General features: G+C 35.3%; 1 protein-coding gene across 4 annotated transcripts in view; it reads left to right on the top strand.

The window, feature by feature from the left end:
* The window catches only part of WDFY4 (WDFY family member 4), a 286,883-nt gene that overhangs the window by 47,392 nt on the left and 222,744 nt on the right, over window positions 1–16,747 (top strand). For all 4 annotated transcript variants that reach the window (XR_011997478.1, XM_025989725.2, XM_072739274.1 and 1 more), the window contains exon 12: window positions 2,576–3,156. Coding sequence is in view for 3 of the 4 variants with exons in the window: in XM_025989725.2 (XP_025845510.2) it covers window positions 2,576–3,156 (581 nt within the window). In the remaining variant the exon portion in view is untranslated. The remainder of the gene's footprint in view (window positions 1–2,575; window positions 3,157–16,747) is intronic.

Genomic DNA, 16,747 nt, shown 5'->3' on the forward strand with positions numbered 1-16,747 from the left:
CTCCACTGCCAGTGGGACTGTGATTGGGTTATGCACAAATTCAGATTGATTTGCTAATATACATTTAGCTGTTCACTCTGTGCTTAATCGCATTACCTCACGAGTCTTCCAGCATGACACATGGAAAATTATGAGGAATAACACATAATAGAATGTGAAATAAATCCTGTTAGTCCTAACATAGTTAGCGCTTTGCAGCAGACATCCATTTTATAGATTCAAGCTGGAGGAATACTAACTCAGAGACGATGACATGGTAACTGAGTTAAGGAGGAGAAAATGTGCTTAAAGTTGACCTTTCTTGAAATGTGTCAACCCTAGCCTGATTACTTTGACTTCAGCTGATTAAATTTACTCCCTTCCACAGACTTACAAGCCTTGGTGATGCATTATCATGCAAAGTTGAATGACAGTAATGGAGACCCTCCTCCTCGGCCCCCAGTTCCTGACAAACCATTTCCCGAAGTCGCACAGTATTTATTTTCCTTTATGATAGAAATGTTTCTCGTTAGTTGCTATGAAATTAAGCCTTTGTAATTGGATTTTGGACTCTTTACTTTATGACTCTGCAAATATGAAATTAACCCCATCCCAAGAAATAATAGAGCAGTCTAAGTTCTAATGAGATTACCCCCATTTTAGATAATGATTCTGAATTTAATAAATCAAACAAAGCTACAATTAAGGATAGCCATTTCTTTCTCCTCCCCCCCCTCCCAATAGGAGGAAAAAGGAGCCACCTAGGAATTACAGGGGACAGACCCTCTGTGTGACACAGATCTTAAGAAAGACTTTCATTGGTTTGCTCTCTTTTAAAAATATCCACTTTCAACACTCTTTGAATGACAGTCTTTTGAACAATTTCTGGTGTCAAATTGGATAATTGGAAGGTAGCTTCTTGAATATGAGGAGGGGTTGGTGGTCACCTAGTGTTCAGACAAGTGCCTGTAATTTGATTTGTTTTTTGATCATTCTCCCTTTTTCATATTTGTTTTGTCATATGTCCTTGTGATAAACAGCAGAGCTTCATTCAATCCATTTACCTCAAACAACCACCTAGTGGTTTTAGGAGCTACTTAAAGTACTTATGTAAATTTAAAGGGCTTAACACACTAGAGCTTAAGATTTCCCGATGTCTTGGTGATTGATTTATTTTTCTGGCACAAGTCACAAGGTCAGATGCAAACAATGCAATGCATGCTGTACCATATATCAGCGTTCGTCCTTTCACATGGATTACCAGTTGGTGGGAAGAGGCTAGCACCACCACACATACTTCAAGGTTAGAATATGTTTCTAACTTGGAAGAAAATATTCTGTTGGGAGTTGAGTTGCTCACACAAGATAGGCACAGTTGTAGCAGATCTACGTGTGGCTTGTCTTAGCCCTGGAGTCCCATGGGTGGGGTATAGGGGGAGGCTGCTACAATGATGCTGTCTACACAGAGAAAGGCCCTGCTTGTCTAGAAGGCTTAGTGTTGCTATACCATGAGACTCACACTCACTGAGCATCACTCTTGTGGAGAACCTGCTTTAACAGTCTACAGCTTCTTTTAAGGACCTGCCTATAAAGTCAACTCAACCTTGCCCAGTTTTTGAGCCAAATTCAGAAGTAGTTGGGCCATATCTTTTCCCTCCCTCCCTCCCTCCCTCCCTTCCTTCCTTCCTTCCTTCCCCCCTCCCTCCAAAACATTTGTCAAATACCTAGTGTATACCACATGCTGTACTCAATGAATGACACGTTGTAAGTGCTCAATAAATGTTTGAGTTTAGAAGGAAATAAAAGTTTGTCTAGTAATATCACAGTGATCTGGAGAAGGTAAATTCTACTATGTATGCTATGAATAGCTTCAACTCCACACATAGTCTATTCTATATGCTGTAGTTATGTTTCCTTCCATTAAATGTTTCCCTTCTCTACTTTAATTCCTTATACCAGCTATTAAGTAGATTCATTTTATTATCTTTCTTCATTTAACAGAGGTCCTCAGGTTTGCACAGAGAGGGAGATAATGATAAGCTACTTTATCTAGATTTCATTGTGAGTCTTCTTTACAATATAAGAGATGGTTCATCTCACTCATTCAGCAAATATTTATTAAGTGTGTGCTACATTCCATGGCAGTGAGTTGCCTGATTTCACAGAGCTTCAGTCCAGTGGAAGGCTGAGGCATCTCTCAAGTAACTTTATGACAGTGTGAAGAGAGTATGGTTCAACAAATGAGAGGGGTCTGTGTGAGCACTCAGCCTGGGGTGAGTATAAGCCAGTGGTCAAAGAAAGCTTTTTGGAGGGAGAGGCATGGAAGTTAAGATCCAAAGGAGGCAACCAACCCTATAACTTAGCATAGGCTTTGACAGCAGTAATTTGAAAGGAGGCACCGAGGGACAACCTGAAATTAAAAGGAAGAGGACAACATGGACATCCCAGTGTTTTGGAATTACCCTCAGGTAGCTCACTGTTCCCACAACTCGAACAGGAAAGAGCAAGTGCAATCCTTTGACAGGGGTGTGCTGGAGCTTGGTGTTAACAAGCTGCCTCCTGGATTTTCCTCATTTTTATCCTGTTGGTGTTTCAGTCTCTGCTCAGGATCCTGGAGACCCCCAAAGGCCGCGCTGCTTTCAGAGTGTCCAGTGGCTTCAATGGACTCCTGTCTCTGCTCTCTGACCTGGAGGGGTCTCTCCAGGAGCCCCCGCTGCAGACGTGGGGGATGGTGGCCCCCAGCCAAATCCTGGATCTGGTCCTGCACACCCTCTGTGCCTTGTCTGCGGCCTTGTACCTAGACCCTGTCAACAGTGACTTCTTCAAGAAGAATGGGCTTTTTGAGAAGCTGGCTGAGGACCTCTGTTTGCTGGGCTGTTTTGGAGCCCAGGAGGAAGAAGAAGCCCCTCTACACTCCAGGGTGGACACAAAGGCCAGGCCATTTGCTGATTTGCTGAGTATGGCCTTTACTTCTGCCAGCCCACTCCCACGCAAGATACAGAGCTGCCTCCAGATCCTCAGCTTCCTGGACAACATGGTCGATGGCACCCTCCACCTGCGCAGAGACCTGAAGGGGTCCCCAAGGGCTGGGAAGGACCCAGTTGTGAATGCCCAGAAGGAAGATGCTGGCAGTGACCCACAAGGCAACGTTAAGCGGTGGCCAGACCTGGAGGAGAGGTAGAGCTTTGGGGCCTGTTTTGTAATCGGGTCATCAGTGTATTCCTGTCTCCTGTTTTCTCCCAAATAGTGCATGTGTAGTGGGTAGGAAGCCTAGATCTATAGACTAGGTGTGCAAACATGTCCCATGACTTTCTTTCCTCTTAAATTGAGTTAACTTCGACTCCAATCTTCTCTGCCTTGGGAGCTGCCTGAGAACCAGTCTGAGTCAATATGTGGTTGGAGGATGCTGTTGAGTTACATAAGAACCAGGGGGGTTCCCAGATCTTGGAAACCAAGGGCGCAACTGTGCCGATAAGCTCACTTTCTCCTTTGGCATCTTTGCTACGGCTCCTGGGAGTCTTGCTGCCTGTGCCCAGCCTCCTTGGTGTGCTGGGCAGCCTTTCTTTGCCTTTGGGAGTCTTTTCTTACCCACTGCCCCCATCCTTATCCTTGCACTGCCAGGCGGTGGGATGAGGTCCTTTGACTCACAGGATAACCACAGTGTCCCTCACCATCCCTGGTTCTTCCTCTTTCTTCTTGCTGCTTCCACTTTTTGTAGCAAAGACAATCATCTCCTCTTACCCATCTCCTCCATGAGCCCAGACTTTTGTAAACAATGCTTTACCTTCATTCCTGTGAGGCAGACTTTCACTAAAGCAAGAGAGCACAAAGAATACTCCTCCTCCTTTGGAGTGGCAGGGGAAGAAAATAAAATAAAAGAACAGAACAGGAATAGTGGGTGATCTTTTTTATTTCCTTAAGGTAGCAGTGAAAAAATACAAGTTAATATTACAATAACCTATCCTGCCTACCATCTCTCTGCACCATCTGATATTTTCCACCACAGAACACCCTTCTGAAAGACATTGAGCATTTTTATCCAAAGACATTGGATTGGCCAGACTTCAGTGTTGGGGTTGGTGGTGAGGGGGACAGATGCCAAATCTCCAACTACTAGATAATCGTATCTTTGTTCTTGTTTCTCCAGCTAATTCACTAAATTAATTGGTTTTCTAATCTTGCATTTGTGCAGATTAGAAACTTGCTCACAACGTATTTATTGCTGGCTTTGATTTGCTAGTTTTTTAAGATGACTTTTGCTCGTGAGAAAGTTTGGCCTTTTACTCTCCTTGACCTTTTTTTTTTTTTGAATATTGCAAAACAAGAATTTGTTCTTGTTTGTTCCAAAAGCTATACTTTTCCAAATATATCACGTGGCTCTTGGCTATTTTTAGTATCAAGTTTATAGTAGCGGTATAATGCAAATTGGGCAGTGTTGTCTCTTCTATTCTTCACTATTTTGTATTTTCTAGTAGTCCCACTTCTTATTTTGATTTTTCTCTTGTCTTCTTACACCAGTTTATGTAAATAAAGGTTACTATTTATATTCCTTAGCTTTCTGATAGAATGTGCCAGTAAAAAAAAAAAAAAAAAAAAAAAAAAAAACCTCATAAGATCAATCTTTTCTTGTAAGAAGATTTATTTTTGGGAGAATAAATTTGTATTTCTTCTTGAATCACTCTTAGTAATTTTCCTAGTTCATTTTCCCACTCCAAGTTTCAATTTACTGGCATACGGCTGTTCACAATATCCTTTTAACACTTTGCTCCTATATGATCCTTGTGTCTTTTCTCTCCCCTTGCTCCTTAGCACCCCACCATTCTTGACGGAGTTTTGCTTATCAATATGTCCCATGAGCCAACTTTCAGCTTGCCCTATCTCTCATACAGACATTTCTATTTCTGTTTCCATTCATTTCTTCTTATTATATCCTCTACTTTGGGTTTGTTCTGGTCTTCTTTCAATTTAATTGATTAGGAGACTCGTTTTCACTTTTCTTTTTAAATGCAAATTTCCCTGTCACTTTACTTTAGCTATATCACACAAGTTTCATAGAAAATACAAAATAACACATTCAATATTATTTTTTTTGTTTTTTTTATTCAATATTATTTAGTCCTAAATATTTTCATTTCCTTTGTGATTATAGTTTGATTCTTGAATCTTATTTGAATTGTGAATTTCCAAAATTACAGAGTATTTTTGGTGATTTTTTTGTTGCTTTGAGTTCTAATTTTATCACCATGAGAGAAGGTGGGCTGTATGATGGTCATCCTTTGAAATTAGTTAAGGTTGATTCTGTGGCCTCCAATGTGACAAATCTTCATAAGTGTGTGTGCTTGAAAAGAATGCATATCTTCTGATTGTTATACTCAATGTTCTATTTATATCTTTTAGGTTAAGTTTGTCTATTGTCTTCTTTAAATTTTCAGATTATTTAATCTGCTCTTGACAGATCAGTTACTAAGATATGTTAGATATTTTTCATTATAAAGATAGATTTATCAATTTCTGTTCATTTTTCCTTACCTCTATCTGAGGCTATTAGAATCACACATACTTACAATTTTTATATTATCTCATGAAATCAAAATTTGTCATCCTATGTGGTGATCTTCTTTATCTTCAATAATATGTTTTGCCATAAAAATAATTTTATCTAATCAGAAAAAGCTACACCGCTTTCTTTGGTTAGTACATGCCTGGAATTTTTTAAAAAATTCTTTTGTTTCCAGCTTTTAGTGTCCTAATGTTTTAAGTGTTTTTTTTTTTTTTTTTTTTTTTTTTTGTAAACAGTAAGGAGATAGTTTGTTTTGCTTTATTTTGTCATTTAACCCAGTGTGGTATTTATTGGTTACTGAAGCATGTACTTTGTTTACATTTTTATAATTTTTAATATGTTTGAGATGGTTTCTACTTTACTGTTTTGTATTTTCTACTTGTCCTACTTTTTCTTTTGATTTTTTCCTTGTCTTCTTTTAAATTATTAGAATTTTAATTTAATTTTTCCTATCGACTAATTTGGATCTTATACTCTCTATTAGTCTTTCAGTGGTTACCCTAAAGTAGTTTAAAGTCATCTTCATAATGTTTACCTGTTTACAATTTACTATCACTGTTTATCCTCTTTTCAATAGATATGTGTTACATATATAATATGTAAACAATATAACTCCTAAATGTATACTTATATTTCTAATGTATATATTACTGTTGTCCAATATTAATTTTGGGCATTGAGCAAACTGATCTAAATCTAATTTTAGGTAATCTTTCCCCTAAGGTATTTATTCACGTATTTTTTCATTGAGGTATAACATTATATTGCTTTCAGATATAAAACTTAGTGATTCAATATTTGTATATATTGTAAAATGGTGACCGCTAAAAGCCTAGTTAATAAAACCCATCACCATACTAGTTCCAATTTCTTTTCTTGTAGTAAGAGCTTTTAAGATTTATTCTCTTTGTAACTTTCAGATATGCAGTATAGTATTATTAACTATAGTCACCATGCTGTACCTTATGTTTTCATGGCTTATTTATTTTAAAATTGGAAATTTATATTTCTTTGACTCCCTTCACTTTTTTGGCCAACTACCCTATCCCCTGCTTCTGGCAACCACCAATTTATTCTCTGTATCTATGAGTTCTTTTTTTAGATTCCATGTGTAAGTCAGATCATATGGTATTTGTCTTTCTCTGAATTATTTTACTTAGCATAATGCCCTTCAGGTCCATCCATGTTGTCACAGATGGCAAGATTTCCTTCTTTTTATGGCTGAATAATATTCCATTGTGTGTATATACCACATCTTTATCCATCCATTCATTTACGGTCACTTAGGGATTTTTTTGTATCTTGGCTATTGTAAATAATGCTGCAATAAACATAGGGGTGCATGTATCTTTTCAAGTTGGTGTTTTCATTTTCCTCAGATAAATACCCAGAAGTAGAATTACTGGATCATATGGTAGCTCTATTTTTAATTTTTTTGGGGAACCTGCATATTGTTTTCCATAATGGCTGCACCAATTTACATTTCCACCAACAGTGTTCCTCAACAACACTTGTTATTTCTTGTCTTCTTAATGATAGCCATTCTACCAGGTGTTGAGGTGGTATCTCATTGTGGTTTTGGTTTGCATTTTCTTAATGATTAGTGCTATAGAGCACCTTTTCATCACCTACTTTGGAAAGATGTCTCTTCAGATGTTCTGCCCATTTTTGATTGTATTTTTTTGGTTTTGAGTTGTATGAGTTCTTTATTTATTTTGAGTATTATCATAAATGCAATTTACAAATATTTTCTCCCATTCTATAGGTTGCCTTTTCATTTCACTGATGGTTTCCTTTGCTGTAGAAGCTTTTTAATTTGATGTAGTGGTACTGGTCCATTTTTGCTTTTGTTGCTTTTGCTTTTTGCGTCAAATCTGTAAAATCATTGCCCAAACCTATGTCAAGGAATTCACCTCCTGTGTTTTCTTCTGGGAGCTTTGTGATTTCAGGTCTTATTTTCACATCAAGTCTTTGATGCATTTTTGGTTAATTTTTGTGTACAGTGTAAGACAGTGGTCCAGTTTCATCCTTTTGCATGTGATTGTCTAGGTTTTTCTCAATACCATTAAATAAAAAGACTGTCCTTTCCTTACTGTGTAGTCTTAATTCTTTGTTGTAAATTAATTGATCATATATATGTGGGTTGATCTGATCTCTCTATTCTGTTCCATTGTACCTTTTGCCAATGCCATACTATTTTGATTACTTTCTGCAATATCATTGGAAATCAGGGAGCATGCTGCCTCCTACTTCGTTCTTCCTTCTCAAGGTTGTGACATTTCTCACTGCAGTGATTCCACAGCTGCACTTTGCAAGCCAGGCCTTGACCAGATTTCAGGCTCCTCTCTTCTTGCTTTGTCTTGGGGAGAATTCCCTTTCTGAGGCTCCCTGATCACTCTATTCTGGGGAAAGGTGTCCTTGAGGAGGCCTGTACCCTGGCCACCTGGATAGCATGCAGAACACCTTGGAATCTCAGCATTGATCTTATTTTACCAGCTTGTGGAGGGCAGGGAATATACTTGTCAGTAGCAAAAGATATCAGAAAGTGGTATTTAGTGATGAGAAACAATAGTCATTTTTTTTGGAATGTCTCTGGGAGCTAAGCACTAAATACTTATATTCATTTAATGCTTTCCCAGTCCTAGAACTTTACTACTAAAGAAAACAAGGCTAAGAAAAGATAAGTAGCGTGGTCAAAGTCACACATTTAGTAAGTAAGCAATAGAACCAGATTCTGATTCCAGGTCTTTTTCCAAAACCTGTGTGTGTGTATGTGTGTGTGTGTGTCTGTGTGTCTGTGTGTGCATGTTGTTCCTGCTTCTCCTGGAAACTCTCACAATAATGGTGATGATTTTCTAAATGTTCTGACACAATAGCTTATAGTTTAAAATTGTTCTTTAACCTATAGACGGCATTAGCCCGAATTCTTTACAGATGAATCCTGTGTCAGATGTCATCTTGGTTTCATGATGAGTAATTTTTAAATGTGTAAGAATCAGATTTCATAAATAGAGCAATTTTTTCCTCATTAAAAGAAAACATCACCCCTGGCCTTTCCTAATGGTTAGAGAAGTGAAATCCTAGCCTCTCATGGGAGAATCTGAGGGGTAAAGGCAGGATGGTGGCCTGGACATGGGGGACACAGTGTTCATCCTTGCTCACCAAGAACACCTGGCCTCTTCTTGGACAAGTGACTTGGCTCAGTCCTGTTTGTGCAAAGTGAGCTTTGCTCTCCAGGGAGGAGGAGCAGAGGCTGTGGGCCTTGGACTCAGGCTGAATGCTCTATGTCTTAGTGACCATGTTCCTTGGGCCTATTGCTTTATCTCTCTGAGCTTCGATTTCCTGATTTGAAGGCAGTGGTAATGAAAGTATCCACTTTGAGGGCTGTTGTGAGGTGAGGACGGAGATGATAATGGTGCTAGTTGACATGATCACAGCTGCTGTCCACCAAGTACTAGGATGCCAGTTGGTATGCTCAGCTCTCCACAAGCATGAGTTGCTTTAATTCATGTAACAACTATGTTATTACTTAAAAGTAACATTGTAAAAAAAATAAAAAATAAAAAAATAAAAGTAAAAAAATAAAAGTAACATTGTTCACAGAAGCTCTCTCTCTCTCTCTCTCTCTCTCTCTCTATATATATATATATATATATATATAAATTTGCCTATTGGCTTCTTTCACTTAGCATAATGTTTTCAAAGTTTATTCCCAATGTATCATATGTATGAGTACTTAATTTCTTTGTTATGTGTGAGCAATCATCTCATTGTATGTATACTCCATGATTTGTTTATACATTCATCTGCTGATGGACATTTGGCTTGTTTCCACCTTTCAGCTATTGTAAATAGTACTTCTGTGAACATGTGTGTAAGTATATTTATTTGAATATTTGCAGGTTTTTTTCTGTAAATATGTAGGAGTAGAATTGCTGTATCAGATGATAGTTCTATGTTTAATTTTTTGAGGAACCACCAAACAATCTTCCATGGTAGCTGAACAAATTTTATTTTTACCGGAAATATATGAGAGTTCCAATTTCTCCAGATGCTTACTAATACTTATTTTCCATTAAAAAGTTATAGACATCCTAATTAGTGGGAAGTGGAATCTCACTGTGGTTTTGATTTACCTTTCTCTAATGGCTAATGATGTTGAGAATCTTCATGTGCTTGTTGCATTTGGATATCTTCTTTGGAGAAATATCTATTCAAGTCCTTTGCTCATTTTTAAATTGGATTGTTTCTCTTTTTGTTGCTAGGCTGTATAATTTCTTTGTATGTTATGGATAATAGACACTTACCAGATATATGATTTGAAAATATTTTCTCCTATTCTGTTAGTTGTTCTTTCACAGTCTTAGTAATTATGCATAAAAGCTTTTCATTTTGATGAAATCTATTTTATCTATTTTTTCTTTTGTTGCTCATGCTTTTGGTGTCATATGTAGAAATCATTGCCAAATCCTAAGTCATGAAGGTTTACCTCTATGTTTCCCTCTATAAGTTTTATGGTTTTGGCTCTTATGTTTAGGTCATTGATTTATTACATGGTGTGGGGCCAGGTTCAACTTCATTCTTTTGCATGTGGCTATGTACTTCTCTCAGTACCATGTATTGGTGAGTCTATTCTTTCCCTGCTGAGTGGTCTTAGCATCCTCGTTGAGGACTCTCATTCTATTTCATTGGACAATTACCCCTTGATGTGTCTGTCCTCAAGCCAGTACCATACTGTTTTGATTACTGTAGTGTTGTAGTAAGCTTTGAACTCAGGAAGTATAAGTATGAGTAGTCCAATTTTGTTCTTCTTTTTAAATATTATTTTGGTTACTTAGAATGCCTTGCAATTCTGTATGAATTTGAGGACCAGATTTTATCACTGAATATGTTAGCTATGGTCTTTTCGTAAATGTCCTTTGTCATGTTGAGGAAGTTCCTATCAATTCCTAGTTTTCTGAGTATTTCTATCATGAGAGAATATTTCTTTCTGAGTATTGGATATTGTCAGATACTTTTTTCTGCATCAGTTTAGGCAATCCTTTGTTTTTTTTCCCTCTGTCTGCTAATATGGTGTATTACATTAACTGATTTTCTTATGTTGAATCACTCATACTCTTGTATTCCTGGGATAAACCCTACTTGATCATAATGTAAGATTCTTTAAATATGCTGGATTTGGCTTACTAGTATGTTGTTGAGGACTTTTGTATGTATATTCATTAGGAATATTGTCTGTAGTCTTATTTTTTTCCCTCTTTGTGTAGCTTCGGTATCTAGGCAGTAATATAGGCTTCTTTGCTGTTCCCTGAATATGCTGGACATACTCCCACCATAGGGCCTTTTGCACTGACTATTCCCTTTGCTTGAAATGCTTTTCCCTTGGACTTCTACCTCCCTCTTTCAAGTCTACCCAAATGTCACCTTATCAAGGAGGTCAACCGCCATCCAAATTAAAATTGCAAATTCTTTCCTCCTCCACCCTAGCATTCTTCATTCTTTCTCTGCTTTAATTTTTTCTTGCAATGGCACTTACATAATATATAATTTACTTATTCAGGGTAATATATTAATATATTATACTATATTATAATAATGTAGTATGTATTATATACAAGTAATGTACATATTTATTATGTTTGTCTTTATTGTCTATACTCCTCCTCTCACATCCTAGATATAGGTTTCAGTTCCTTTAAATTGTAGATGTATCCAAAATGCCTGGTAAATAGGTCAGTAAATATTTGTTCAGTTAAGTTGAATAAATCAACATCAATGCTTTTACTCCTGGCATCTTAACCATCCTTTTAAGGCTGGTGATGCTAAACACAATCTGACCATGGGTTGTAAGAATAGCACTTATGGGCATGATGTTTGAAAATCAGGTGTTTGTAACTTGGGATTAGATTTGTGGGAATTTGTGTGTTTGTTTTTATTTTTATTATTAATTTTGGAATTTATATGCAGTAAAAGTCCCCCCCCCCCTTTTTTGTGCTGTAAGGTTCTATGCGTTGTCATTCATTTAATTTAGAGCCATGTGACCACCACCACAATCAAGATACAGAATAGTCCCATCACCTCATAGTTCCTGAATGTTGCCCCTTGATAGTGAAATCCTTTCTTTACCCCTAAGCTTTGGCAACCACGGATGTACGTTTATAGTTTTGTCTTTTCCAGAATAACACATAAATGCAGGTATACAATATGTAATCTTTTGAGGCTAGTTTTTTCCATTCAGCATAAGGCCTTTGAGAGCTAACCAATTTGTTGTATGAGCTGTTCATGCATTTTATTGGTGAGCTGAGTAGTACTCCACTGTCTGGATACAAGGATTTTTTTCCATCTGTAGCTTGTCTTTTCACCTTTAAAGTGATTTTCACAGAATGAAAATCTTTAATTTTGATGCAGTAAATTTATTAATGTTTTCTTTTATTGGGCTTCTGGTATCATGTCTGAGGACTCTGCCTAGCCTAGCTCAGGGTTACAAAGATTTTCTTCTGTGTTTTCTTTAAAAAGTTTTATAGGTCTGTGATTCATTTTGAATTTCTTTTACTGCAGGGTGTGAAGTTTAAGTCAAGATTTATTTATTTATTTTTGCATTTGGATATCTAATTCCTCCTATGCCATTTGTCTTTTGACATAATCCTTTTCCATTGAGTTATCTTTTACCTTTGTGAAAAATCAATTGGCTATGTTTGTGTGGGTCTTTTTCTGGACTCTATTCTGTTCCATTGATCTGTGTGTCTAGCCCTTCACTAATTCTGTATGATCCTGTAGCTTTGTAGTAAATCATAAGACGAGCTAATGTGAGTCCTCCAAATGTATTCTCCCTTTTCAAAATTGCTTTATTTTAGTTCCTTTGTCTCTGGTTGGTCTAGTATATATATATAGTAAATATAACAATGAGCTTGCCTACATCTACAAAAACTGCTGGGATCTTGATTGGAATTGCATTAAATCTATAGGTGAATTTGGGAGAATTGAGACTATTAGATCTTCTAACCTACAAATATCATATATTTTTTCTTTTATATTAAATCTTTCCTTTAAAAAAAAGTTTTGTGGTCATTAGTGTACAGAACTTGCACATTTAAAAAATATACCTAAGTGCTTGTTTTTCAAGCATTATTTTAAATGGCATTTTAAAAGTTGTTTTCCAACTTTTTACTTCTAGTATATAAAGATATGATTAATTTTTACATGTAATTGTACATCCTGAGACCTTGCTAAATTCACTTATTAGTTCTAGGAATTTTTTTTTTTTAATGGATTGTTTGGAATTTTCAATGTAGACCTCATGTTGTCTTCGAATAGTGAGGTTTTAGTTTTCCTTTCCAATCTGTTGTTCCAACGTGGTATTGAATAGGAGAGGTAAGAGTGGACATTCTTGTTTTGTTCTTAGTTGTGGGGGAGAAAGTCTTCAGTCTTTTGCCATCAAATATTACATCAGCTATGGGGTTTCTTTCCTTTTTTTTTTTTTTTTTTAGGTTCCTATTATCAGGTTATGGATGATTCCTTCTATTTCTAGTTTACTGATAATTTTTATCAAGAACAAATGTTGAATTTTTCAAATGTTTTTTACTATGTATGATCGATAATTTTTTTTAGTTTATTAGTATGATGGATTACATTGATGAAGTTCTTCTTTTTTTATTTAAATTCAAGTTAGTTAACATATAGTGTATTGTTAGTTTCAGAGGTAGAATTTATTGATCATCAGTTGCATATAACATCCAGTGCTCATTACATCACATGCCCTCCTTAATGCACATCACCCAGTTACCCCATCCCCCCAACTCCCTCCTTTCCAGCAACTCTCAGTTTGTTTCCTATGGTTAAGTGTCTCTTATGGTTTGTCTCTCTGTTTTCGTCTTATTTTATTTTCCTTCCCTTCCCCCATATTCATCTGTTTTGTTTCTTAAATTTCACACAGGAGTGAAATCATATGGTATTTGTCACAATGACTGATTTTTTAAAAAAATTTTTATTTATTTATGATAGTCACACAGAGAGGGAGAGAGAGGCAGAGACACAGGCAGAGGGAGAAGCAGGCTCCATGCACCAGGAGCCCGATGTGGGACTCGATCCCGGGTCTCCAGGATCGCGCCCTGGGCCAAAGGCAGTACTAAACTGCTGCGCCACCCAGGGATCCCTATATAGTTATGTTTGATTTTAAATAGTTCTTTAGGATTTTTGTGCCTACATTTGGAAGAGATGTTGGCAGGTAGTTTTCTGTAGTGGCTTTGTCTGCGTTTGGTACTAGGACAATTTTGGCCTCATGAAATACATTGTGAAGTGTTCTTTTTAATTTTTTTGAAAGAAGTTGTATAGAATTGGTGTTATTTAGCTTTTAAATGTAGAATTTACCAATGTAAAAGTCAGAGCCTAGAGTTTCTTTGTGGGAAGGCTTTTAATGGCATAATTAGTTTTTAAAATAGCCATAAACTACTCTGATTACTTATTTCTTCTTGCTTGACTTTTGTTAGTTTGTGGCTTCAAATGAATTGGTCCATTTCATTTAAGTTGTCAAATTTGTGTGCACAGAGTTATTTGTAGCATTTTCTTATTATTTCTTTAATGTTGTGGGGGTGTGTAAGGATATTCTCCCTTTCATTACTGATATTGATAATTTGTGTCTTTCCCCTTTTTTTGTTAGTGTAGCTAGTGATTTTTAAATTTTTAAAGTATTTTCAAGGAACTACATTTTTACTTTATTTTCTCTGTTGTTTTTCAGTTTTTAATTTCACCGTTTTTTTAATCTTTATTATTTTTTCCTGCTGCTTATTTTGGGCTCATTTATTTGTTTATTTTTAAATAGTTCCATCTCTTCTCAGCCTTTTGGCTAAGATCAAGTGTATAAAATAGTGTCTTACGGTGAAAGCTTACATTTTTAATTGGAGAGCTTTCTTCTTTTGAAATGTAAGCATTTAATCCTACACATTTTCCTCTATGTCCTGCTTTAGGAGCATCACAAATTTTTCTGATATATGTCCCTTTTATTTGAGTTCAAAATACCTTAAAATTTTTCTTTAAACTTTCTCTTTGACCCACAGACTATTTAGAAATGTGTTATTTACAATATGAATGTACTGAATACTACTGATCTAGAAAATGATTAAAATAGCAACTTTTATGTTATTTGTATTTTACCACAATTAATAAGAAATATGATGTTTAATTCCCATATACATAGAGATTTTTCAGTTATCTTTCTATTATTCATTTTTCATTTAATTCTGTTATGATCAGAGAACATACTTTGTATGATTTTACTTATTTGCTATGTTTTAAGGTTTATTTTATGACCTAGACAGACTATTTTTGACAATGTTTCCAAAGAATGTGAAAAGTGTGTATTCTAAAGTTGTTGAATAGAATGTTCAATCACATCAGTGTTGTTCAGTTCTATACCTTTGATTATTTTCTTTCTATTTTCCTATCAATTACTGAGAGAAGAGTGTTGAATTCTCCAGCTATAATTATGGGTTTGTCCATTTTTCATTTTACTTCTACTAGGTTTTATGAGTTTTGGTGCTCTCATGTGAAGCGCCTACACATTTTGGATGCTATGCCTCCTTTAATGATTTTGCAACATAATTTTTTTTTTCATTCCTGGTATTTTCCTTGCTCTGAAGTCTGCTTTCTTTAAGATTAGTAGAGTCATATCAGCTTTCTTTTGATTAGTGTTAGCATGGCTTAAATTCTATCTTTATACTTTTAACTTAGCTATTTTATTTTTAGCTTTATTAGCTTTAGCTTATTTTTTATTTTTTAGCTTAGCTTAGCTTTATTTTTTATTTTTAGTTTTTTATTTTTGTCCATTCTGTCAATATGTGTCTATTAATTGGTATATGTAGGCAGTTTTACTTAATGTAATTTTTTATGTGTTTGGGGCTTAGGTATATCATTTTATTATTTGTTTTCTTTTTGTTCCCCCTTTTTTTATTCCGTTTCTCTTTCTCTACCTTTTTGTGGATTATTTGAATATATTTTAGTGTTCAGTTTGAATTTATCTACCAAATTTTTTACTATTTCTTTTTGACTAATTTCTTCAGTGCTTGTTCTAAGGATTACAGTGTACATACTTAGAATTCTACTTAGAATTAATATTTCTACTTAGAATTAATATTTTGCTGCCTCAAATGGAATACAGAAAGTTTGATTCTTTGCAGATCCCTTTAATCTCTGCTACATTTGTTGTAATTGTCATGCATATTACATCTAATAACATTTTGTTTTCTTTTATTATTATTATTTTTTTTTATTGGAGTTCAATTTGCCAACATATAGCATAACACCCAGAGATCATCCCTTCAAGTGCCCCCCGCAGTGCCCATCACCCAGTAATATTTTGTTTTCAATTGTCATACATATTTTAAGAACTTAAGAAAAAATAATTTTCCATTATGTTTGTCCAATTATGTACCATTTCTCTTATTTTTTTTTTTCATTCCTGAAATACCAGGTTTCTTTCTGCTATTGTTTTCCTCCCAGCAGAAAAACTCCTTTCAGTATTATTTTTAGAGAAAATTATATGATAAGAAATTCTCTTTGTTTTCCTTCATCTGGGAATATATTTATTTTGCCCTTATTTCTGAACAATATTTTTGCTGAACATGGAATTGTATGCATTTCTTTTCAACACTTCAAAATGATTGTTTCTATACCTTCTGATTTCTCATAAGAAAATCCACAGTCATTCAAATAGTTTTTCTCCTGTATGAAACGTGTTGTTTTTCTCTGGCTGCTTTCAAGATTTTTTCATTGTCTTTAGAGTTTAGTAGTTTGACTATGATGTGCCCGGGCTCAGATTACTTTGTTGATTTTGTGTGGGTTTTGCTAAGCTTCTTGAATCTTTAAGGTTATGTAGTCACCAAATTTAAAGAAATAATGGCTAAAACTTTCCTGGACATTTTTTTTTTACACTAAACTCTTTCTCCTTTTCTTCTGGAACTTCTACATTGGGATGTTAGATCTTTTAGTACTATTATACATGACTTTGAGGATTTCTTACATTAATTTTGTTGTTGTTGTTGTTTAGATTGAGCAATTTCTATTGATCTATCCTTAAATTCATGGATTCTCTCTCATCGCATTCTTTTATGGTTCTCATTTAGTAAGATTTTAAAATTTGTTGTTGTGTTTTAAGTTCTTAAATTTCCATTTGGTTCTTTTTCATTCCTTCCACTTTTTTACTGAGATTTTATA

Source organism: Vulpes vulpes, chromosome 15 (assembly GCF_048418805.1).
Source record: "Vulpes vulpes isolate BD-2025 chromosome 15, VulVul3, whole genome shotgun sequence".
Lineage (NCBI taxonomy): Eukaryota > Metazoa > Chordata > Mammalia > Carnivora > Canidae > Vulpes > Vulpes vulpes.